A 25718-nucleotide genomic window follows, 5' to 3' on the forward strand; every position below is an offset into this window, starting at 1 on the left:
TAACTTTGGTTAAATATGGTGAAATTTGACCATATGAGCATTTTGATATTGCTTATACAAACTCACCATTACACATAAGGATTACAAGGACATAGCTATAAATTTTGGATTCTTTAAAGATGGTCGCATCAGTGTTTATCATATCTCTATCAAACATACATCGGAGCTTGTCACTATTCATGACCATCATCTTTAGTCATATAACCTATGAATCTTGAACACTCTATCATTAATTAAGAACAAAATATGATGATTCCATCACTTCGATTGTTTCCAAACTGTATTATTTCCATACCAAGTCATTACGAGTTTTCCACGACATCCAGCACACCATAGCTATTAAATGAATAGGCAGGGAAAATGTATATGAATAATTCAGCATGAATAGTTTATATGAACTCTAATTTGTTGAGATGACTTAAACCGAACTGATAAAAACCGAACTAAGGTTTTTTAAACCGAAACCGATGGTTCAGTTGCGGTGGCGGTTTTTGACTTTAAAAATCGAAGATACGTGATTTCGATTTCGTTTTTATCTAAAAACCGAGTCGAATCAGTCCACGCTCTACCCTACGCCCGTAGTTAACTCACCCCGGGTCAATTTGAGTTTCGCCAAGATTTCGGACATTCGTCGGACAAACTCGAGACTTTTTTAAAAGCCAACACTAATTCGATTATGATCTTACACCGACTCTACTGGCCCATCCCACCTAAACTATTTCATAGTTCATCCCCGGCCTCAAAAATTTTCGCATTCAACTTGGTTTGTATTATAATTGTTTATATTATGGGCCTGTTTGTTTTTAAGAAGCAGAATCTGCTTCTGACTGCTGCTTTTCTTGACCCGTTTGTATAAATAAGTAGAAGCACTTTTAAGAAGCTGAGAATGCTAGCTTCTTTATCAGAGCTTCTACTTTTTTTCCAAACACTTTATTAACTTATTTACTTCTTACTTCTAATCCACTTTTTTACTTTAAGCGAGAAATCGTTTTTTTTGTTAAACTTGTCCAAACGACCCATATTATGTATGGCATTGGTCGCGTTATTTTTAATTTTAAAACTCATTTCTCACGCTTCTCAATTTAAAAAAGATTTTGAGTTTTAATATCTAGAATAAGACGTATTTGAGATAATAATTTTCATCCCCATTCAAAGATGAGTTTTAATATCTAAAATAAGGTGAATTTGAGATAATAATTTTCATATTGACATTACATCTTTATATATGAAGAAAAAATATATAAAATCTTTGATACTATTATCTTAAATTAAAGTTGTTTAAGAATTTTTTTCATAATATAAAAATTAATAGAAAAAAGGATGGGCCTTATATAACTAAAAAAGGAAGTTGTTGCGATACAAATCTAAAAAAATTTATATTTTCTAGGTCTAAAAATATGAAACTACATAAACATGTGTTGAAAGCCAAGTGTACAGACAGCAGTCCTATATAAATTAGTGCAATGTGATCACATGAACATTATAGGAAAAGGCGATTTTGCAAAACCGAGGGTTTAAGCCGCATTCTCCACCTCCGACAAAAAGCGTCCTTTTTATATATAAATCTTTGTCGACCGCCATAAATTCACATAAATCGACAGGTTAATTTCTGTAACTCATGTTTCGAAATCCATAATCATTACTTTTATTATATGTCTGTACTGTTGTATAGCATCATCTTATTATTTACAACCTGTCTGCTTTAAAGTTCGTACTTTCTCTTGGGACTAAACCCCACTTTTTCTTCTTGAAAGTTTGTGTTTGGTTTCCTGTTGCTTCTGTTCTAAACAGGGTTTGTTTGTTCTTGTTAAAAGGGCACTGATTCAGCTGATTTCTGGGGAGGTTTATGTGAAAGCTGAACTCTTTTGTGAGGTATGTCAAGTGGGGATTTAGTGGTTTTGTTTGTGGATTAAAATGTTTGGTTTGATGCTTGTGATATGTTTGATTGTTGGTTTTCTGTTTAATGAATGTTGGGGGAGGGAGTGTTGATGATCATTGTGGATTTTCTTGATGTGGGTTGGTTTTGATTTTGATAATGTGTGGTTTTTGTTTGATGGAGTGATGCTAATTTGTATATCTTGGTGATTTTGCTTAAGGGTTTTTTGAAGGGTTGGAATTAGAGGGTTTGCGCAATGTGGCCAGTGAGTCTGCTGGCATTTGTGATTATGATACTGGGGTTTGGTGCATGGAAATTTTAGAGAAATGCGAATCCAGTGTTCTTAGTTCATTTAAAGTTCATTCAATTGATAGTCTGTTTATGTCAGTGAATCCAGTGTGTTTGCAAGCGGGTAGATTGGGGCGGTCCTAAATTTATCAAAATTTGATAAAAATTAATATTGAAGTTGAAAAGATCAACAATTTAAGAAACTAGTCATTTCACGTCTTTTTCGGGCCAAACCATGTTAGTGTGATATTCGGATTTTGTCACTCTAAACTGTGTCATGAATCGGATCATTTTGAGTCACGTTTTAAATGTATCAAATATCACTGCCTCTAGCTGTGTGGAAGTTTAATTTTTTACTAATGTTTTGCTACATGGTGACACTAAGGAAAATTAGTTTCATTAAGATTGCAGACTTGTCAGTGGATGGTAAAATTTTGTAGGAGTGTGAGCCTTCTGCTGGATACATTGCATAAAGTGAAAAATCCATCGATCTTAAATTTATCATATTCTGGTTAACATATTAATATGTCAAGAATTGTAGGTTCTGGTGTTGGTATTGCTCATGAGATTATATTGTAGCAAAAGCATTGTTTCTGTTTGGGAATTCCCATAAGCCAAAAGCTTGTTTATAAAGTATCTAGCTGTCAATTCATCTCTGGGGCACCGGCAGATGTGATTTGAAAGTTCTTTACAATATTACTATCATATTTATTGTTTGTTATAATAATATATGAATTCCCTTGTTTAGAAGTTTTTGGTTATTATAGTTTCCAAGGGATCTTGACTCCAAATTTCAATGGATTATGATTGTGTGGAGCAAGGAGTTACATCAGGGTTCTTGAGCAGCATTAATTTTGGTATTGTGACGGATGAAGATGTGGTGAGTAATTATTTATATAATATGTTGGAATTTTTTTATTATTTCGAGAATGTTTCTCCTGGCAACTGGCAAGTAACTTATATGTTAAAAATTACTTATACATCTACTGTTTGACAATTTGTGTGATAAGTGAAAGTGATGTACAAGTGGTTACCTAAAGGTTCACTATATGACTATTTGTGTGATAAGTACTAATAAGTTGAATTTTTGTAAGTACAAAATGTCTACTTATTTAGATTTTTGCTATATGTCTCCACATAAACGGCTTCAGTTTTCTTTCTATATGGTAACTTTAAGTAATTCATTGTTTTCTTATCAATTTTTATACACTGTTCTATAAATTACTAATAAATTTAATTTAACTGATACTAACCTATAGATCAAAGGTTACTTTTTATTAGCAGGAAATTGATTGATTTTAAGTGAAAAGTAAGTTTGTTTTAAATGACCCTTTAAAGGTATTTTTACATATCTGATGATTATTTCTTCACTGTTTGCCTCCTAAAATTTTAAATTAATTAATATGCAGGAGAAGGTATCTGTTAAAGAAATTGAAGTTCCTAATGATGTAATACATCCAATGCTTGGAATTCCTACTCCAATGTCTTCTCAGTGCCTAACATGTGATGCAAAAAATGTGAAAACCTGTGAAGGTACAATGAAGTTACATTTTTCTCACGTCACCGCTGTTCACCTTTTTAACGGATTTCGTTTGTGTCCCATTTATACATATGCAGGTCACTTTGGGTTCATCAAATTTCCATACCCAGTTCTCCACCCTTACTTCATATCAGATGTGGTAAAGATTTTGAATAGAATCTGTGTAAAATGTAAATCTGAACGGATTAGGACCAAGGTCAGCTACTCCACCCTTTTGTGGTCACTGTAATAGAACTGTTATTGCTGTGTCTTTGTGCTGCAGTACAACACTCATTGTTGGAATGAGTAATGTTATTGATAAACTGGTCGCCTATCTTTACTTCTGGCTTTATAGTAGTAATAATGATAATTAAATTTCACACCCACTATGTGCTGCAGCTATCAACCCAAAAACATTATTTTAAATAATAATCTCACACAATAAATATGACATGGATTATGTGTTAAGTTGGTTATCTTCGTGCATGTATGCTCTATTACTCTGAAGTTACCTTTCATATTAAGTACTTTCTGTTCTGCTTCGTAGTGGATGTATAACTTTTAAATTACCATCGCCTTGAAAAGAGATTCATGAATATAGATTGGGCCATAGCCGCATAGGGCGGTGATTGCAAACTGCGGTTATCAGAGCTGACCGGGTGTATAAAATCGAACTAAGCCCCTGTTTGTTTACCAGAAGCAGCTTCTGCTTCTAGGCTTCTGCTTTTCTTGACCCGTTTGTGTAAATAAGTAGAAGCACTCTTAAGAAGTTAAGAATGCTAGCTTCCCTCTCAGAGCTTCTACTTCTTTTCCAAACACTTTGTTAACTTATTCACTTCTCACTTCTAATCCACTTCTTAACTTTAAGCAAGAAGTCACTTTTCTTAAGTTTGCCCAAACGGCCCCCAAGACTCCGGATGGTTTGCAACTATAATTATTTGCATGTGAAGGTTACAAATTGTTACTCGTGACGATTTTTTTTGCCAGGTTTGAATCATTTCTAAACCAATCTTAACAGCTATTTGAAATATGATGGGGAGGTGTCATGAATTTATAATTAATTTTAAGACGCACTGAGTTTATTCATATGAAATATAACTATATTGTCTTCTTTTAGATTAGAGATTAAGATGATCTCAAACAGACACTCACATATATATAGATGAAAAAGTACTATTAGCTATGTAATTATATAAAAGTTCGTGTTTAAATGCAAGGACCACTTGTAGACTAATTAGATTCATAGATTATGGCCATACAATGTTCATGAAATATGAAGTGGGGAAGCGTCCGGTGAATAGGGTGAATTGTCTGGCTGAAAGTGGTGAATTATGTTCATCACTGGCTCACTGCCACCACATTTTTAATAATTAACTATTAGAATTTAACTGGGATTAGTTTCTAGGATAAAATTAGTGTGTAGTGGAACATAGTTCATTATCTCATTTTCTAAAAAATTTATATATACAAATCAAGACATTCCAATCTATTCATTATAGAATGTTATATTAAGCATTCATATATTATATTCATTTAGCCATCATTTTCTCACCGCATATTATATTAGTATTGCTAATGCCATTGTTCTTCTCCTAATTGTCTTACCAGAGTGCTAGTTCACCATCAACTAAAAGGAAGCCTAAAAGGAAGCGTGGGTGTTGCAAATATTGTGATGTAAGTTGTAGGTATTATTTTTGCACTATTCCATGTATTGGCATCTCATATAATTGAATGCTTTATCCAAATCCAATGACAGGGGCGTTCAAAAGATGAATATCCAAGAACAATATTTAAAGTATCGGGCAAAGAAATGTTTGAAAGTACAGTGATATTGGCAAGAATAAATGAACGCTCGAGAACTCCACGCGTAGCCTCTGATTATTGGGATTTCCTTCAAAATGATCCACAAGAAGGAAATACATTAAAACCTCATGAAAGAATTTTAACATATACTCAGGTTTCTTCCTCATTTATTATTTCAACAGTATAAATGCATTTTCCCACATCTATCCCACAGTGTTTAGTCATATTCATCCAAACCAGTACAGAATTATATATTTCACATATTTGGAGTGTTACTGGTGTACTTATAGACAAATAGAGTTGTTAGTGCATGTGATTGGTGGATGAAGTTTTTGGTCAATCTTAAATCATGCGGTCTTATCAATTGATGATACTTGTAATCTTGCTTAAGCACCCTGAAAATTTAAGTTTAAAGCGGTGTGTATGTAGTTAATTAGGTGGATGTTATGGTATAATAGTAGATAATGTACAAAGACAAAGTTTGTAAGATCGGTAAAGTTGTTTCCCCAGGAAATAAAAATGTCTTAGTATTATCATAAACTAGAAATGTTCCCCGATTGCATTATAGATGTTTATATGACTGTAAAGTGAAGCTTACAAGCTTCGTATCCCCTTCCAGTTGAAATCAAACACGCTTTTACTATAGAGTAAAGCTGATTAAGCCTGAAACCGGTATGTTTGTTGAATGAGGTGAGGTTATTATGAGATATTGTGATGTTAGGTTACCATTTGGTATTTAAAGCTTGCCCTGAAATTGTATTTGCAACTGAAACCATACATTTATCCTTGTTCAGTTACCACTTAAGCTTCTACCTCTCCATAATTCTATGACTATTGTTGTTTTTTCTTGAAAGAACTATTAACCTCTCTGTCTTTTTTTCTAATTTTCTGTCATATCATACATAGGTGCAAGAATTGCTGAAAGGAATCGATCTCAGATTCATGAAAGATTTTGTTAAAGACGAAAAGAACTTGCTCTCGATGAACAATTTTCCTGTAACTCCCAACTCCCATCGCGTGAATGAATGCGGACAACAAATGAGATTTGTGAGTGAATTGTATATATATTAGTTAATTATGTGTATATGAATATAGCTTTTTTTCTTACTTTCTTTTGCACACTCTGCTTTTGACTGTTCAATCATATCAGGATGAACGGACAAGGTTTTACAGGAAGCTGGTCGATTTTAAAGGTCCAGCTAATGAGCTGAGTGCTCGTGTTCTGGACTGTCTTAAAATGGCTAAGGTGAGTAATGAATCATGCTTTCCTTTTCACCTTTTTTATCAATCATAACTTGTATACCTATCATCTCTTATGGAAAAATTATCTTCCAGCTAAAACCAGAGAAGGTGTCGGTGACAGCTAATGGCCCTCAAATGTTTCATAATTTTGAAGATGCTGCTCCAAAGATGTCTGGTCTAAAGTTCATTAAAGAGCTTATTCTGGGAAAACGATCTGATCATACTTTCCGTATGGTTGTAGTGGGTGATCCTAGTATAAAAATTGATGAAATTGGCGTGCCTTGTCATATTGCGCAGGCAATGCAAATTTCTGAACAGCTGAATTCACAGAACTGGGAAAATCTGGGTTTAAGGATTTTGACAAGAGGGGAAACCTATGTTCGCAGGGATGGGGGACTAGTTCGTGTCACAATGAAGAATGATAAATTGCGGATGGGGGACACTATACACAGACCTCTCCGTGATGGAGATATGGTTTTGATCAATAGGCCACCATCTATTCACCCTCATTCACTAATTGCTCTATCTGTCAAAATTCTTCCAACAAATTCCATTCTTTCTCTCAATCCATTAATCTGCTCCCCTTTTCGCGGGGATTTTGATGGTGACTGTTACCATGGTTATGTTCCACAATCCATGGATTCCAAAGTAGAGCTCCACGAACTGGTTGCTTTGGACAAGCAGTTAATAAATATTCAAAGTGGTCAAAATCTTCTCTCACTTACCCATGACAGTTTAACAGCCGCTCATTTAGTAATAGAGGATGAAGTGCTTCTCAACCGTCCCCAAATGCAGCAACTGCAGATGTTTTGTCCACAACATCGTTCACTACAATTGCCAGCCATTTTCAAGGCATCTTCTACTTCACCAGATACCCACTGGTGGACAGGCAAACAACTATTCAGCCTGCTCCTACCTCCAGATTTTAGTTATAATTGTCCGTCAAGAGCTGTTCAAGTAAGTGAAGGGGAAGTCATATGTTTTCAAAGTGCATCTTCTTGGCTGCGAGATACGAAGGGGAACCTTCTGTATAAACTACTAAGTCACTGCCAAGGGGAATTTCTTGACTTCCTACATGCTGCTCAGAGAGTTCTCGGTGAGTGGTTGTCTACGCGGGGACTAAGTGTTTCACTTGCTGATATGTACCTATCTTCAGACCCACACTCCCAAAAAAATATGATCGAAGAAGTTCGTTATGGTCTTCAGGAGGCTCAGTACGTATCTCATGTAAAACTATTAATGGTGGATTCCAATCTGGATTTCCTTAGTGGAAACCATGAAGAAACCGAGTCTACTAGAGCCTTTTCAGTTGACCACTCGTTTTGTGACCAACAAAAGTCTGCTGCTCTCAGTCAAGTCTCTGTCGGTGCATTCAAGCAGGTTTTTAAGAATATTCAGAACCTATTTTACCAATATGCAAGTGAAGACAATTCTTTTTTAGCCATGTTAAAGGCGGGAAGCAAGAAATGTAACTTGACTCGAGCTGTCCAGCATGGACTTTGCCTTGGCTTGCAGCATTCTTTGGTGCCATTGTCATTTAAGATACCCCAGCAACTTTCTTGTCTCACATGGAATTATCAAAAGGAACTAGAATCACTCGATTCATCTGCTGATCCTCCAGAATTCTCTAGTTCATACATCCCTTATGCAGTGATCCAAAGTTCTTTTCTTTCAGGATTGAACCCACTAGAGTCTTTTGTTCACTCATTGACAAGCAGAGACGGTTCTTTTGGTGGTCACGCAGATATATCTGGTACGTTGACTCGAAGGATAATGTTTTTCATGCGGGACTTGTGCATGGCGTACGATGGAACGGTGAGAAGTGCCTTTGGAAACCAAGTTGTTCAATTTTTTTATGGTATCAGCACCACTGCTCCAGAAAACAGTGACGAGACACTTACTGATGGTGCTTGCACAATGGGTGGCCAACCAGTTGGTTCATGGGCTGCTTGCGCAATTTCTGAAGCAGCCTATAGTGCTCTGGATCAACCAATTAGTGCATTTGAACCCTCTCCTCTCCTAAATTTGAAGGTCCTCTCTCTCTCCCTCCATTTCGCTCTTCCATCTTCTCTCTCTCTCTCTCTCCCCCTCCCTCCCTCCATCTTCGCTCTTCCATCCTCTCTCTCTCTCCCCCTCCCTCTCCCCCTCCCCCTCTCTCGCTCTCCCCTCCCCCTCCCTCATTTCACCGCTTTTTCTTTGTTCTCTCTCTCTCTCTCCCCCCCCCCCCTCGCTCCCTCCCTCATTTCACCGCTTTTTCTTTGTTGCACCATACTCCAGTATACTTTCACAATATTGCTCATTTCATCTAGGCTGCAATGTCACAGTTCTCTGAGCAATTAAAAAAAGTGCTTAAGATGTGGTGAGCAACATTGCAGTTATCCTTTATTTCCGACCACCTTACTAATTAAATGAAAATTATATCTGCTTTTGTAGGAAATACTAGAGTGTGGCGGCAATAAGGTGAACTGTACAGCCTCTTTATTTTTTTCCAAAAAGCTTGCAAGGTGGACCTATGGGTTTGAATATGCAGCTTTGGAGGTTAAAAATCGTTTGGAAAGAGTACAATTCTCAGACATTGTTTCTACAGTCATGATAATGTAAAAGCACATTCTGATAATCTCCCCCCCCCCCCCCCCCCCACGCAAACAAAAAACCCTGATTTTGTATTTGTATTTGATATTGTTTTTATGCAGGTATACTTTTTTTTCTTTTTTAATTCGTTATTCAATTGAAAAAAATCTGTATATGTCTATCAGGTTCTCCGCCGAGACTTGTGGACAGTCCCGTGATAGTCCATGGGTTTGCCATTTTCACATAAACAAGGTGAAAGACAACATAATTGTGAAAAATTCGCGAGCATTTTAAATAAATGATATTCTTTCCTTTATATTACAGTGCTTGCCATAACTTTGTGCTGTTGCAGGTCATGGCAACGAGAAAACAAATTAAAGTCCAATCTGTCATTGATGCACTTAAGATGAAGTGGAATTCTACTCGAGTGAAATCGAATGCCCATCTTCCAGACTTGAAGTTTACAAGCAAGTAGGCATCTCTTTGTCAAGACTCTTTTCTAGCTTAAGCTGTTCTTATATTGTAATATAGTTAGAGACTATAGGAAAATGCATGTGTTAAGATGCTGTGGATATAAATTTCTTGCAGTTTTAGTCGCTGAACAAAAACATATCTTTAATGAGCAGCGAAGACCTGCTTCATGCTTCTAGCTAATAATTATTTTATCGTAATTAGTAGAAAGCATGTGTAGAAGATGATGAGGTATTATGAATCTGAGAGAAGCTGGTTTAGTTATGTATCTCTTAAATATTTTGATAAATAGTTATACTTTGGACTCCTATACAACTGATTGAATTTGCACTTGTAAATTTTCATTCTGCTATATTAAATATTTGTATATGCATGAGGCCTTTATCACATTGTGGTAGATTAGAACTTCCAAGATAATTGTAGTACAACTGTATAAGAAGTTGTATTATCCTTCTCGCACATGAAGTCTCCTCCTTTGAGAACACTAAGACTTTGCTTGTCTGACAACTTGCAATATATCATCCATGTAACATGGTGTTTCTCAAAATGAATCTGCTTTTGTTTTTGGCAACCAACATTTGTCAAAAAATGCATGTTGGGTCTTTGAAACAGTACATAAGCTTATTATTCTTGCGTGAAACTTTGACGCCTTCTAATTTTACTCCATTATTAGCAGTGAGTGCTCCGAGAATATTACCTCGGTTTGTATCAATGTTAGAATTGTCGGGAGCAACAGGAACTCCGGTCCCCAGCTGGAAACCCTCGAGGAAACGGTGATACCATTACTTCTCAAAAGTGTCATAAAAGGTTATGATAGTTTCTTTATGATTTGAATACCACTCCACTGTTAACACTCTGGTATTAATGTTCTAATCCTCCGTTTTGTTTTATGTTACTGTGTCATTACTTAGTTCGAAGTATCAACATCTCCTTTGATCTTCAATGCATATAGTTTGTTTTTGTTAATCTGATTATTTTCTTAATGACACGTGATTATGTTTAGGATCCTCAAATGTGCATAAGGTGGATATCTTATGGAAAGATATCTCAAATAAATCAACTTCTCAAATGGGTGTATCTGGTGAGCTTTATGTACGAGTTTTCATGTCAGAGACCTGCGACAGATCGAGATTTTGGGCTGTCCTTATGGGTGATTGCCTCCAACTAATGGATTTGATTGATTGGAAGCGCAGTTATCCTGAAGATATTCATGCTGCAGCCTCGGCCTTTGGAATTGATTTTGCGAAAACACAGTTTTTAAGTGTAAGTTCATTGCATGTTAGATTAGGCTGCATATGTATGCGAAGTTTATTGATATATTTGAAAGAAAATTCTCATCTCTTTAGGCAAGTGTCCTTCTTTACCTCTTGTTGCAATGGGATAGTCTTTACTTAATAAAGAAAGATGTAAAAGTAAACTTTGTGTGCTATTTAATTGCAGAAATTGGCATCTGCTTTATCTGATACCGGAAAGGCTGTACTGCCTGAACATTCAATCCTTATTGCTGATTGTCTTTCATTAACGGGAGAATTCGTTGCTCTGAGTGCAAGCGGGCTTGCACGACAAAGAAAACAGACAGCAGTTTCTTCACCATTTACGCAAGCATGCTTTTCTGTTAGTTCATTTTAATCAATACTTTGTTTTTTTTTGCTAAATTCTATTTCATACACCCCCTTAATTTTCAGATTACATTTCTATAGCTATTGATCTGTTTGCATGTTGAATGTGTAACAGAGTCCTTCTGATTGCTTCATAAATGCTGGGAAGATGGGTTCCATGGATAAACTTCAGGGTAGTATAGATGCATTGGCTTGGGGAAACTCTCCTTCTCTAGGGACTGGTGCGCAATTTGATATCTTATACTCTGGCAAGGTTTGTCATGGTTCTTTTTTGTTAAAGGCAGTAAATAAGTGCATGAATTACATGACTGGTTTCTACAGCTGAAGTTTGCATGTGTAAGAAAGAAATTTAATTACTTAATATGCAATCATGCACATGCACCGATGTTGTACCCTTATTCTCAAGATTGTTCAATTCAGTGATTTCAAATTCTGAAGTCTCTTAGCATGTAGTCAACGCACATATGTTAAAAGCTCGAGATATATAGAATGAGAAAAAATGTTGTGGATAGTTTTTTCTGGTATAATTTGCTATGTTATCTATTTGAGTTTGAGTGGAATGGAAGGAATTAATTTTAAAAACTTGAATTCCCCCGGGGGTAGATCGTAGATATTATCTGGCTTCTTTGCCAAGTGCAAGCCCTATAATCATCTATTTATATAAGCTGCGAGGAAGCTCATGATGCCTATATGAGGTCCATCCGACTTTAGCTGTGAATACGAGTTCAAAGTTTTTTTTTTTTTTTTATGGCAGTTCGACTTCAAAATAATTTAAAATTCCTGTAATGTCGTGAAATTGCTATTTACTGTTATTGCATATAATTTTTCATATTTTCATCTCTGCTTCTCACACACTTTGGAGAAATAAATTAATATATTAGTGTTGTTTATGATTTAGTTAGCACATTTCTGATCTGGGGTGATCTTGTTTATCATCTTACCAGGGTCATGAAGTGGATAAACCTTCAGATATCTATAATCTGCTGGGTAGCGGAGTCGGTACTCAAGAGCAGAAAGTGAAGGTACCTCGTGAGTTCAGCAATATATCCATCAAATCTCTTGCCAAAAAAAGTGATTTCCTGAGGAAGAATTTTAAAGCAACACACTTTCTGTGGATGTCTAAAGAGTTGAGGCATATATTACACAAGTAAGTCGTTCTCTGTGGCTATGCTTTTATGGTCATATATTTATATTGCATGATATTAGATAATCCTCAAGGCCCTAAATATATTATATTAATGTGATTAAGCTATACCTTTTGACTAATTGCTAACTTTCGGTGGCTGTCCATAATATGTGGACCTGTGACCGTGGGCGCACCTGAAAATTAAGTTACATATATCCACTATAGGCAACAAGGAGTGCAACTTCAAAATTTTGCTAATCTCTTTTTACACTACAGGTTCCGCTGGAAATTCGAATGAATTAGTTCTAATTTTTTGGCCAATTGAAAAAAAGTTAATAATGAATCTATAAGATTTCCAAAAAATCAAAAGTTAAAATGTTTTGTGGTCAAACTTACCAGAAAAAGTTAGCACATGGCAGTTAAGGTGATACAGGCAGTGATGTGGTTTTACAAGAGTTTTTAATACAGATAAAAGAGAAAAATTATTTCTTTTTATCCAACTCACTAACATGAGGCAAAAATATAAATAATAATTGTAGGTTTGTGCATTTAACTCAATTCTAGTATCATCAAATTTAGCTCTAAAAAAATCATCATTCCAAAATCTTTATTTTATCATTTATCTTATATTTCACAATTCCCATCACCGAGGTTCATTATTTATGGTAAACTTTCTTACCTGTTTCATTCTGACCATCACCTGAATATAATTGATAAGCCCAAACCGAAAGGCACCCAAGGAGATCATGATTCTCAACTCCTCTAACTACACAGCTGACTAACCCAAGATTCAATCAATGTAGTGGCCATGTCATGACTGTTGGAGCGGTTGTCATTTCATTGGGGTTGGATCCAATTTGGGTCTGAAGCTGTGAGAAGTATGTACTATAAGTGTGTGGTGGGTGCCCCAATTGGTCACTGAATCTTATTACCTGGACTATAGCCCGGGTCAAGAACTCAAACATTTTTGAGTGGTCTGTCTACTGCTGATTCTCAGATATTTTGCTGAAGGTTGTGGATCGTCCAATGATTACCATCACGGGCTAGCATTTTAATAATGTGACTTATTTTTGCTATCAAACCCATGTCACGAGCTAAGTTACTTCTTGTTACTCTAGGTGTTGGTCTTCATCATGTTTTACCATAGATTTTTGGATTTAACTGTGTGCCTTAATTGACACTTGTCATTTTGAGAGCGATTTCACTTGAGTGACCCGCTTCCCTGAGTAAATATTACTGAATTATAAATGTATCTCACTTTTTCCTAATATTGGTACCATTTAAGGACTTAATAAGTGATGGATATACTTTCTCGCCAATCTTTTGTGTGTGTGCTGTTCCTGTTCAAAGCTTTTGTATGTGCGCTGTCCTTGTTCAAAGCTTAACATTTTGCATTTGGTTCATAATTTTCAATTTTTGTCAATCATCTTGTAGCTTCTAAATGTGTGTTTGGTTACCAATTTCTGTTATAATGTAATAAGTTGTACAGGAGAGTGGAACTAGTGGAAAAGGATTAGGCAGTGAACTATAGTTTCTTAAAATATTATGAAGTTTTTAGAAAGATGATAGTAAAGTAGAATAGGCATACAAATCTGGCAATTGGAGTTGAAATGCAGCAGATTAAGCAACCTAATAAGTTGCATTTAGTCACCATTTCTGTTGGACAGAACGGATATCTTTTTTTTCTTTTAAGGAACAAAAAGTACGAGTTATCCTACTTGCACGCCAACTTTAGGGCATATAATGATTGCTTTAGTGATTGAATATAAGAGCATTTGATTACGGACTTTGATCCTGGTGAAAAACTATAAATGAATGGTTATTGTTTCGTTTCAGGTATAAAGTTAATCAACAGTTAATTGAGTTGGACGAGGCCATTGCAGCAGCGGCTCTTTTCTTTCACCCTAGATCATCTGAAAAGATTGGATGCGGACTTCAAGGAATTAAGGTAAGTAATGCAAAAGCCTAAACAGTTGAGAGAGGAGTTTCTTTTAATCAGGTTACTCAGTAATTTATGAAAGCATAGTCAGAAGTCATAACTGTATTATGATAGTTATGCAGACATATTAGAATTTTTTCTTGTTTTAGATAGTCGGACATAGGAATTAGTAAGTGCTAAAAGGCGACTTTCAATGAAATACATTAAGTTAGGCTTCTTCCTGTATTTAATCGGTCGCTTCCCAGACTTCAGTTTCCATACTAACAACTTGGTATAGAATGGCTCTGACCTCGTAGATTTTTTCCGTCTCTCTTTGTGCTATATCATCAAAGAATCCTGTGCATGCCTAGTTTTTATATCTCAAATATATACACACACACATACAAGGTGGTCAGGCTGTTTAGAAGCTCAAATGAATACTACTATGGTCTTGATATATGACATGTTGAATCCTTTAATGTGCAAAATATACTTATATTGTGTTCTGGTATTCTGGAAATGCTGCAAGCCTGCAACCAATAGAAATGTCACATTAATTGCTGAGGTAAATGTACTTGGCAAGAATGGCGTTCAGTGACCCACTTGCACAGTATATAGCCATACTCCATATTAGAATGGCCTATTGGGGATTATTACATTAATGAAGTAAAGAGATCTGATATACTGAATATTAGTGGATATAATTTAAGGTCTATTATTAAGTCTGCATAAGTATGCCCCTGTTTCCCCTCCCCACCCCCTAACCCCCAACATAGATAGGGGATGGTACTTGTGATGTTATACATAGCCTGAATATTTATGTTGCTCATAAGCTTCTGGTCTGAGTTCGAATATGAGAAGGGATTAATTGCTCCAGATTTTTATGATCAGCAACTCTGTGTTTTTATTTATGAATTATGGATCATGGATGTATACTGTTCATTACTTTTAAAAGTGGACAATTTTCGCCACAACAATTTTAATAGTTGTAAGAACAGTTTTCCACAAGATTTACTTGTTCTGCAGGGTTCTTCTTATGTGAACAGTGCATGGCCTCCCTTGCATGTTTTAAAGCCTTAGTACTCATTCTTCTTTGAGTGTCTGTCTTTGTCTGTAGAGGATACTCTGTAGAATAGAGGATCTAGATCGATAATGTACATTTTCATGATCTTTCTGGAAAGTGTAACTGAAGTACCAGTACCCTTTTTGCGCCTGAAGTAATTTGTATTTGAATAACATGTCTGCTTGCTAATTAGATGTTGCAACAAGTCATAATGATTCATTCTCTTTCACTGTCAACTCACACACACCTCTTACAGATTGGTTTAAGCTTAAAGGGTGAAACCAGCCAGTGCTTTCAGCTGATAAGAACTGATGGCACCATCGAGGAATTTTCATATCACAAGTGCATACTTAACGCTCTGAAGCAAACTGCTCCCAGAAGTGCAGAAACATACGAATCGAAGTGGTTGGGTGAGAGACTCTAGTCCAGGTACCATCATGTTCGATAGCAAGGAAAAGGTTGTAGTGTAAGAATAAAAGTTGTTTAGCGAACACTGCAGTTTGACAAAACCTTCGGTGTAAACTACATTTCATTTAGCAGGACCGTAATAATTGTAGGTATGTTCTTAAGCCTCTTTTTGCTGCTTCCACTAAAAGTTGTTTGCCTAAAGTAGAAGGCAGATAAAATTTAGTGGAAGTAGCAACGAGATGCTTTTAAGAGCATATCTTTGTTATTCATCTTGTAATCTTGTAATCCGTCTTCTAGCAATCCAAGAACAACCTTTGGATACACGTTCAAAGTTTTAATATATTATATATAAGCACATGCATGATAGTATGAAATACATACAAGTTCAAAACTTTTATTAAAAGTATATAATATGATGTATATTTGAAAAAGAAAAAAAAAAGGATTCATAAATAATTTATATGTGGTGCATGGATGTACTATTCAAAATTATATCTTGCAAGTCATATAAATATTATTGATACCGTCTACAATTGATAAACAGAAAGTCTTTTTCTGACAGAATAAATAGATCTCAATTCTTTTAATCTACAATTAATATAGAGCGTCGTATTTCTATTCCTATAGTTTTATTGTTTTTACCTACATTGTATGCTTTTATTTTTACATTTCCAATCTTTAACCCGATTATTTGCTGGATATATTTTGTTTTAGAAAGTACAATATATTAGAACTTAATTTTTTAATCGATTTATGGGTTTATAATACTGATCTGTAGTTAATTTTAAGAATATGGGTGGGAGTAATTTTGATATACGAGAAAGTATAATTGGGTTGAAATGGAAGGAGGATGGAAGGTTTTGAGCATGTGGTGCAAAAATGAACGCCACCCTTGTCGTTAATTCATTATCATTGAGGCTCACATAGCAGCAAGTAGAGTCGTGGGGGTGGCTTGCTTAGTTGCTTGATAAGTCTCTTTCTCTCGCTTTCAACATTAGTATATTTTTGTAGCATTGTAGGAGTATCTGTCAGGAGAAAGCCACTCATTGTTGCAATGTTGAATCCATGGCTGTTAATAATAATAAATTGATATATCATTTATTAAGTGTTGAAAATAATTTTTATTATAAAAATTATAGGAATAAAATAATAAAAAAAAAATACATGTTGCACAATAGTCTTGAATCAATAATTGAACACATTTCTTATTGAAATTGAAGATGTTTTATGACTATGACAACAATATATCAATAAGTTAATTAATTGTTCTAGTAACAGGATTACATCGTTGACACGCCACCTTGAATCTCAGATTCATAAGCAGCATAATAAATCATCTGCCAATCTTAATTTCAATTTGACTTTATCTGTTAATTATAATTAATCTTGTATTAGCTTGAATTATTATAAATTTTCATTTAATTTCTAAGAAAAATATTAAATACCCCAAATTTCTTCCAAACTTTTTTCATAAATTATATATATATATGATAATTTTTTTAATAATAATAATAATATAAGATCCCGCGTGCACATCAATACAAGGACATATGACATATCTATATTTATACATGGCTAGTATGCACGTGTCTGGATCCTTAGATGTGTATCTAAATTCTAGACCATAAAACCGCAAGGGCCTTTATTAATGTAATAGTGGTTCCAGCCTTTTTTTATCTCAAAGTATTTAATTGGTATATTATATTATGTAGATTTGATTTTTCAAATTTAATTAAAAATTTCAAATAATTATAACATATTTTTAAAATAATGTTATTATATCATAATAATATTAATCAGTTCGATTAATTTTCAATTATACGATCAATTATTAAACAGTAACTCCATCGATTAGTTTTGATTTTCACAATTTTAAATTAACAATAATTCTATCATCAAAGTTATTACCCTCGCGCTTTTTTATTTGCTTAAAGATTTCATAAAACATTGATGTATGTTTTAATCTAATTTATTTCACTACCATTTGAATATTGTACATATAAGATGTATTATAGGTTAATAGTATGAAAGAAATTTAAAAAATGTAAAATAAAATAACCACATAATGATTTATATTTACGGGATGAGATACTCAGTTACTATTTTAGTACACGCACCACGTCGCTGGATAGATGGATTTGTCATTTTTTTACTATTCTTACGTTCATGCACGTATTTGAAACTTATGTAAAGTATAATTTCATAACATTTTCTTTATTTTTGTAATAAGAGTTTAAATGTTAAATTTTTATTTAAGAAGAATATTATGAAACTATATTTACATAAATGTGTGACAAAAAAATAACATAAACACCTGGAATTTTATTAAAAAAAATGTTATTCACTTATTCGGAGGCTCCTTCTCTGTTATACTCTCTTCTGTCCCCAGAATTGTATAGGCAGTGGAGCTACATACGCTTTAATATTTTTTTAATATAGAGTTTCATAATTTATTTTTAAAATAATTTTTTTCTGAATAAAAGTTTATTACTTTTTATTCAAAAACAGAAAATTGTAAAAATAAGTTATATAACCATATTTTATGAAACATTAAAATCCGTGTTAAAATGTATAAAATTAAACGAGAGGAACGGAGTAACATACCGTGACAAAAATGAAAGGATTGGTGGTTAAAAAGGCAGAGGATGATACCTAGAATATGCTTAAAGGAATGTGGTTGATTAGATTTGTCTAATAGTGTCCACACATATGTACACTCTTGTCCATTTCTTTTACAGCTTTACTCGAACACAAACACACCCGTACTTCAAGTCTTAAACACACACATTACACCCGCACTTAAGCCCATATATACGCGCACGCAGTAGTGTGTGTAAATAGCTTGATTACAGCTTCTCATTAAACAAATACCAACGAGCTGGTAAATTATCAATTCATCTAATCTCTGAAACTCAGATTTTCCCTTATTATTTTATTCATACTCATATTTATTAATGCCATGCTCTGCTTTGGCAGGTAGTTTTTATAGTTTGATGCTTAGTATTATTTTTATGAATTGTCAGTCTTGAATCTAAATTATCCTCTTAGCTTGCAGTTGTGGAGGCTTGTGTACTAGTGAAACAATCACTGTTTGTTGATGCTCATCTAACTACAGGCAAGTATGCTTGTGTATCTGTATGATTTCTTGTTCTCATATTAAACTTTTTACTTCTGCAAATTCTATGTATACTGTATCTATGTGGGTGTGTGTGATTTAAAGGTAAGGTCTTGAGAGGACAATGAAATAGTTGTGTTTATGTGGAAAGTAAAATGAATTGTTGGAAATTTACTCTTTTTTGCATCCACAAAAAAAGTGAGATTAACTTTAGTGTGTACAGTGATTGAGATAATGATTGGGAAGTAAGTGGTACCCTTTTTGCTGTTTGCTTTAGTAAGTCTACTTGGGTGCTAGGAGAATGGACGTTTCATTGTTTTTTTGTATAAACTGGCATGATCAGAGTATATGCTGCATCTCAATCATAATTCTTGTAATTGCCAAGTTTAGTTCGTGGTGTTTCATCCGTGTTTATGGGAATCTGAATTTTATTCTCATGTGTTGGTGTGTTCCGAGTTATTCGTGTTCCCGTTCCTTGTGTCCTTTTTCATTGACAATTCTTGATACGTATGAGAATTAGTTGATTCTTTTGATTATTCTGCTGCTAGTGGATAATTTGACGCTTTAACTGAATCGACTGAAAGTTGAAAGATGTGAATAGTAACCACCCTTAGCTGACATATGTTCCACCAGAGCCGCATTAAGTTTTCTTTGTAAAAATAGGCCTTCTACTTCCCTTTTTATTTAAGGTAAAAATCGTTGTGCACTCCTTTTGGAGGAAATATATTTGCCTTATTGTTCATGTTTTTGTTGCAGTGAAAGATGGTCGCTTTTGGAAAAAAGTTGAAGGATAGACAAATACAAGAATGGCAAGGGTATGTTTTAATGTATATTCACCTGTATGAGGTTTGGATTCTGCTTGAGACTGATTTTCGTGTTGCATTACGAAAAGAAGGCTGTCAATAATATATTTTGGTATAGAGGTTTCTGTTTGATGGTCATATAGTTGCTGTATCTGGGGAAAGAGAAACAAAACCTATTCAGTAGATATATACTATCTACTTGTTCTATTTTAGCTTCAAATTGCAGTCAGAAACATGCTTTGTATATATACCAAACGATTATAACATACTTGTTATACATCTTAAGCTGAATTTGTGACAAAGTCAGTACCTTTCAGATACTACATCAACTACAAATTGATGAAGAAAAAAGTAAAACAATATGCCCGCCAAATTGAAGTCGCAGCACTTGAACGTAGACATGTGCTCAAGGATTTCTCGAGGATGCTAGATGAAGAGGTAAGATATAGTGATTAGTTTCTTCCTAGTCCGGGCAACATATTGTGACTGATCCAGTAAGTTCTCATATATAGATTCCATAATGGGGAGCCTTATTAATTATTTTGCCAAAACCATAGGAAGTCTTATAGGGAGACAAATATCAAGGACATTGAGCAAGCATATTGTAGCCGGCTATTATTCAGATTTATGTTTTAGAGCAATTTTTTTGGTAATACTTGACATTTTTCAAAAAGTAGTACTCCCTCCGTCCCGGTGAGAAGTATACGTTCACTGTTTGCACACATTTTGAGGCTCCTATAAAGTATAGTTCTACAGTGTTTTTTTTAATTTTTTCTCTTATGAATAAAAGTTTAAACATCAAAATTTTTATTCAAACAAAAAAAATTTAAAAAATATTCTGAAACTATACTTTAAAGGAGTCTTAAAATGCGTGCCAAAAAGTAACGTATACAATTGAATGGGACAGAGGGAGTATTATTATGGGTCAATGATGGTTTTTGTTTATACACAAAGCTCTAACAAAAAAGTCGTTATTGGCTACATTCAAGCTTTCTGTCCTTGTAAAAGTTTGTTTATGATACAAAGACTTGGTGCATATTATCATGTGAACTGATCTATAAGCCCCAATTATAATTATTTACAGTTTTCCGCCAGTGCTTGTATTGTGCATAAGACTAAATTAATTATTCTGTGGTTATATCACTGTAGATTGAGAAAATCGTACTTTTCCTACTGGAGCAACAAGGGCTACTTGCAAGTCGGATCGCTGCACTAGGGGAACAGCAGGAAGCTCTTCGAGAGCAACCTGATATATCCAAGATATGTGAACTACGAGAAGCTTACAGGGATGTGGGGAGGGATCTGTTAAAGCTTTTATTTTTTATTGAGATAAATGCTATTGGTCTGCGTAAGATCCTCAAGAAGTTTGACAAACGTTTCGGCTATAAATTCACCAATTATTATGTCAAAACTCGTGCAAATCATCCTTATTCGCAGCTTCAGCAAGTGTTCAAGCATGTGGTAATCAACTCAATCAACGTGCTCTTGGTTCTTTATTGTAGACTTATTTTGTCACACATCTCTGTCTGTATAATCTGGACATACTAATTTTCTTATTATACTCTCTGCATGAATGAAATATATTGAGGGCTAGATAAGATAACCATTTGCTGCGGCTTCCTGAAAATACCATAACTAAGAGTGAACTCTTAAAGTCAGTAAAATTTGCAGGGGTTAGGTGCAGTTGTAGGAGCCATATCTCGCAATCTTTCAGATCTGCAGGATCGTCAAGGGAGCTACCTATCTATATACGACGAGCCCACTCTTCCCCTCCAGGTTTTTTTTGAGTGAACCTCTGTCTTTTGTCATATCACCCATATTTGTTTCTTATATGAACAGGAAGCAAGTGACCATATTATCTACTAACAAGAAAGTTAATCTGCAGGATTCTGTGATTGACTCTATAACAGTGGCAGCAGACCGTTTGAACCACTCAACCAATTTTCTAGATTTCTTGGGTCAACATGCACTTATTATGCAACAAGAGGAGTTGCCCACTCCTTCTGAAGAACAAATTGATGATGATAGATACCATTTTATGTCTCTTCTGCTGAACCTGGCCAACACATTTCTGTACATGGTCAATACATATATTATTGTCCCAACAGCAGATGACTACTCAATGAGCTTGGGTGCTGCAGCAACAGTCTGTGGTATTGTGATTGGTGCAATGGCTGTGGCACAAGTCTTTTCATCAGTTTATTTCAGTGCATGGTCAAACAAATCTTACTTCAAACCCCTTGTGTTCAGCAGCATTGTTCTTTTTGTGGGAAATGCTATGTATGCAGTTGCTTATGACTTCAACTCAATAGCAATTCTTATACTTGGTCGTCTATTTTGTGGGTAATTAATAACTATCTCTCTCTCTATATATATATGTGTGTGTGTGTGTGTGTGTCTAATTGTCTCTCTATATATATGTCTAGTTGTGTTGTAATATGCTGACCTATATCTAAAGTAGATGCGACTGTGTTAGGTTATTAGTTACTTAACCAGACAGAACAATTAGGAGGTTATTAGTTTTCGGTCAACAGAGAAGCTACAGAAACTTTAAAGAGTGTTACTCTTCTTATATCCTTTTATTTATGTTACAGATAAGTCGTTGCATTGCACCTAGTTGAAACTAATAACTCAATGTTATCTTATTCTCTTACCCCCTTTATTGCAGGTTAGGGTCTGCTAGAGCTGTTAATCGTCGCTATATTAGTGATTGTGTACCACTTAAAATCCGAATGCAGGCTTCAGCAGGATTTGTTAGTGCCAGTGCTCTTGGAATGGCATGTGGCCCTGCACTTGCTGGTTTACTTCAAACTAATTTCAAAATTTACAAGCTCACCATCAATCAAAATACGCTGCCTGGCTGGGTTATGTCTGTGGCGTGGTTGTTTTATTTGGTATGGTTGTGGATTTCATTTAGAGAACCTGCTCTCCCGAGTGAGGAGAATGATATGCCACAAGAAGCTAATGCTGGTTCGTTTACAGTTTTATTTTGCTACCTGGTTTAATTTTTTTTCAAGTGCCACATGCATATTATCTTTCTAGAAAAAACTGAAGATTTACCTTTGACTTGATATTTTGGTGAGTAATAGTGTGATACCAAATATTCCGCTGCATATATTGAAGGTCCCAATACCTCTAGTATTACCCTCCTGATTTTATGCTTTTATTAAGTTGCAAATTATCTGAACAAGGGATTTGCGCAATAGATACAGGTCCAACGGAGAATGAAGAGCTTGAAAAGGGTCTTGTCCAACCATTGCTCTTGACTTCTACTGACAATCAGCAAGATGATAATGATGGAGATCAAGAATATGATGCAAGTGAAGAAGCTCCCGAGGACTCTCGTAGGCCAGCCAATTCTATGAGATCAGCATATAGATTACTTACTCCTTCAGTAAAGGTAGGTGCCTGTTCTTGGTCCTTGCTGCTATTTCTGGATTTGATAAAGATATGCACTTGTGTGTGAGAGAGGGAGAGGGGGGGGGGGGGGGGGGGGGGGGGGGGGGGGGATGATAATTTAATCTGCATGTGTGTGAGTCTGAGACTCTGAGTCTTTAAGTAACTACAGCTTAGCTTCTTCAGCGAAATTAAGGTTGTGATGGCAATCACTCATCACTGTATTATCTTATGTTATGGTTACTGTGGTACTGCTAACTTTGTATGGTTTTCAAGTTATAACACAATATACAATTGTCTTTGTAGGTTCAATTACTGATATACTTCATGCTTAAGTATGCGATGGAGATTTTACTTTCCGAATCCAGTGTCATCACCACATACTATTTTAGCTGGTCTACCAGCAAAGTTGCAATATTTCTTGCATGCATTGGACTCACTGTTCTTCCAGTTAATATTGTTGTTGGGAGCTACATAAGCAATATGTTTGAAGACAGGTAGTTTTCTGAACAATGCAGGCATTATATATATTCCATGAAATTTTGTTAAATTGTTAATGTTTAAAGTCATGCTTGTTTATTTGATATAAAACAGTATGGAAATTGGTTATGTTTTTAAGTATTTGTTGTCTGCACTTTCACCAACCTTAATACTCTCCTCATGTGGCGCACTAGCAATTCAGAGCTTGAGCATGCATTATAGTTACCGAAATCAGATGCAGTACAAAATAAGAAACATGTTAGTATGTTTGTGCAATGACCTTGTTGATTATTGGCATTGTAAGAGTCATTCCATTCTCCAAGGTAACCAAGAAAATTTAAAGGTTGTGGCTACCCATATCTCTGACCTCTGTAATTTAGGGAGCCAGGAAACAATGGGTTAGTTTTTTTTTATTTTTAACATCAACTTATATACCAACAATGTATAAACATTACATAAAATATACTCCTACTTACTATTAATATCAAAAAAGTGTAAACTATACAATTTTGTAAGAGCAGTCTAATTGCTCTTGAGTAGGTTTGAGATGAAGAATTAACTGATCATCTGCATGCAGGCAAATTTTATTGGCATCTGAGATTATGGTTTGCGTTGGTATACTCCTAAGCTTCCAAGTCTTTGTGGCATATTCCGTGCCGCAATATGTCCTGTCAGGACTCATAATGTTTGTCTCTGCAGAAGTTTTGGAAGGTAAGATCTTTTTATTTTAGTATTAATTATCTATCATTTAGATCGCTGTTTTGGTATATCTACTACACAAATATGGGTTGAAATGCTCACTTTTTTGTTAGATGAATGAAATAAAAAATGCCTAAAACCATTTTTCTGATTAATTAAATGCATATGTATTACATATTGTTACTGCTAAATATCGCTTCAAACCCAGGTGTCAACTTGTCACTTCTCTCTCGGGTCATGTCATCGAGACTTGCTCGTGGTACATACAATGGCGGGCTGCTGTCGACTGAAGCAGGGACAATTGCTCGAGTGATTGCAGATGCAACAATAACCCTGGCAGGGTACTTGGGAGAGAGCAAGCTTCTCAATGTCACTCTAATCCCTTCTCTTGTCATCTGTGTATCGTCAATCGTCGCCACATGCTATACCTACAACTCACTATATTGAAGCTGCATTTTATACTACATGTTCTCTGGTCCCAACCTGGACTCCTCCAGCCCATAAATGATTTCTTAAATCTGCCTTTCTGGTTTTGATCTTCATGTAATAATAAATAAAAATGTGTACATTCTTGAAGTTAAATAGTTCATAGCTCTTTTTTCTTTTTCCTGTATGTATAGAACTATACCAGTAGAAAACATGGATTAATTTTATAATCAGGTGATTTGAGTCCATACTAGGGCTGTTAACGAAACGAATATTTAATGAAATATTCGGTATTCGAATTCGTTTAACATTATTCGTATTCGTTTGTTAGCAAATACAAATACGAATTCAAATCTTAAAAAATATTCGGTCTGTTAACGAATACAAATTCGAATAGATAAATATTCGTATTCGCTATTCGCTTAATTATTCGGAAATTAAATTATATATATATATATATTATTTTATATTATATAGAAAAATATTATATTTTTATTTAATAAGATTATGTACAGGTAAGGGGAGCTCTTCTAGTTATAGCCACAGACCGACAAATCAGAAACAAAATGTCACACCTTCTGGTTTATACCTTCTGGTTTGTTCAATCAGTAATTTGAATTTTTTTATATTATTTGAGTTGGATGACTGTAGTCTGTATTATTAGTACTTTTTATAGTTTGCTTGAATTGGTGAAGTATGGGAGTTTATAACTTTTGTCACGTGTCAGCAGTTTATTTATTTTTTTCATTTTCTTTTAAATGAGTGCCTTAAACGAATATGAATAGTTCGTGAACTTAACCGAATACGAATACGAATACAAATAACTATTCGGATAATAAACAAATACAAATCCGAATATGTATATTTAAACCGAATACAAATACAAAAACTATAG

The 25718-nt window shown here is 34.8% G+C and overlaps 2 protein-coding genes across 12 annotated transcripts; both read left to right on the forward strand.

Moving 5' to 3' along the window:
• The first annotated feature begins 1465 nt into the window (after nucleotides 1-1465).
• On the forward strand, nucleotides 1466-16227 carry LOC108209566 (DNA-directed RNA polymerase IV subunit 1). Of its 5 annotated transcripts, none has more exons than XM_017380541.2 (20): nucleotides 1466-1601; nucleotides 1815-1872; nucleotides 2932-3044; nucleotides 3574-3697; nucleotides 3782-3900; nucleotides 5292-5357; nucleotides 5440-5640; nucleotides 6393-6533; nucleotides 6637-6732; nucleotides 6822-8759; nucleotides 9162-9325; nucleotides 9485-9551; nucleotides 9652-9770; nucleotides 10444-10577; nucleotides 10774-11033; nucleotides 11211-11384; nucleotides 11505-11642; nucleotides 12334-12536; nucleotides 14352-14463; nucleotides 15753-16227. In XM_017380541.2, the coding sequence occupies exons 3-20, from the start codon at nucleotides 2961-2963 to the stop codon at nucleotides 15918-15920; spliced, it is 4308 nt and encodes a 1435-aa protein (XP_017236030.1). In that variant the 5' UTR covers nucleotides 1466-1601; nucleotides 1815-1872; nucleotides 2932-2960; the 3' UTR covers nucleotides 15921-16227. The 5 variants fall into 5 exon arrangements, with proteins under 5 accessions (XP_017236030.1, XP_063943796.1, XP_017236032.1 ...); XM_064087726.1 differs by having other exon boundaries at nucleotides 2913-3044; nucleotides 15753-16063; XM_017380543.2 differs by lacking the exon at nucleotides 1466-1601 and adding an exon at nucleotides 1628-1707 and having other exon boundaries at nucleotides 15753-16063.
• A 2343-nt stretch (nucleotides 16228-18570) lies between these two features.
• LOC108209781 (SPX domain-containing membrane protein At4g22990) lies at nucleotides 18571-25071 on the forward strand. 7 transcript variants are annotated; one of them, XM_017380878.2, is made up of 12 exons: nucleotides 18571-18785; nucleotides 18960-19019; nucleotides 19776-19834; nucleotides 20140-20260; nucleotides 20972-21283; nucleotides 21494-21598; nucleotides 21708-22165; nucleotides 22491-22792; nucleotides 23029-23222; nucleotides 23525-23715; nucleotides 24276-24409; nucleotides 24606-25071. In XM_017380878.2, the coding sequence occupies exons 3-12, from the start codon at nucleotides 19782-19784 to the stop codon at nucleotides 24842-24844; spliced, it is 2109 nt and encodes a 702-aa protein (XP_017236367.1). In that variant the 5' UTR covers nucleotides 18571-18785; nucleotides 18960-19019; nucleotides 19776-19781; the 3' UTR covers nucleotides 24845-25071. The 7 variants fall into 7 exon arrangements, with proteins under 7 accessions (XP_017236367.1, XP_063943797.1, XP_017236369.1 ...); XM_064087727.1 differs by having other exon boundaries at nucleotides 18612-18785; nucleotides 23035-23222; XM_017380880.2 differs by having other exon boundaries at nucleotides 18614-18880.
• The last annotated feature ends 647 nt before the right edge of the window (nucleotides 25072-25718 follow it).

This window comes from Daucus carota, chromosome 2 (assembly GCF_001625215.2).
Source record: "Daucus carota subsp. sativus chromosome 2, DH1 v3.0, whole genome shotgun sequence".
Taxonomy (NCBI): Eukaryota; Viridiplantae; Streptophyta; class Magnoliopsida; order Apiales; family Apiaceae; genus Daucus; species Daucus carota.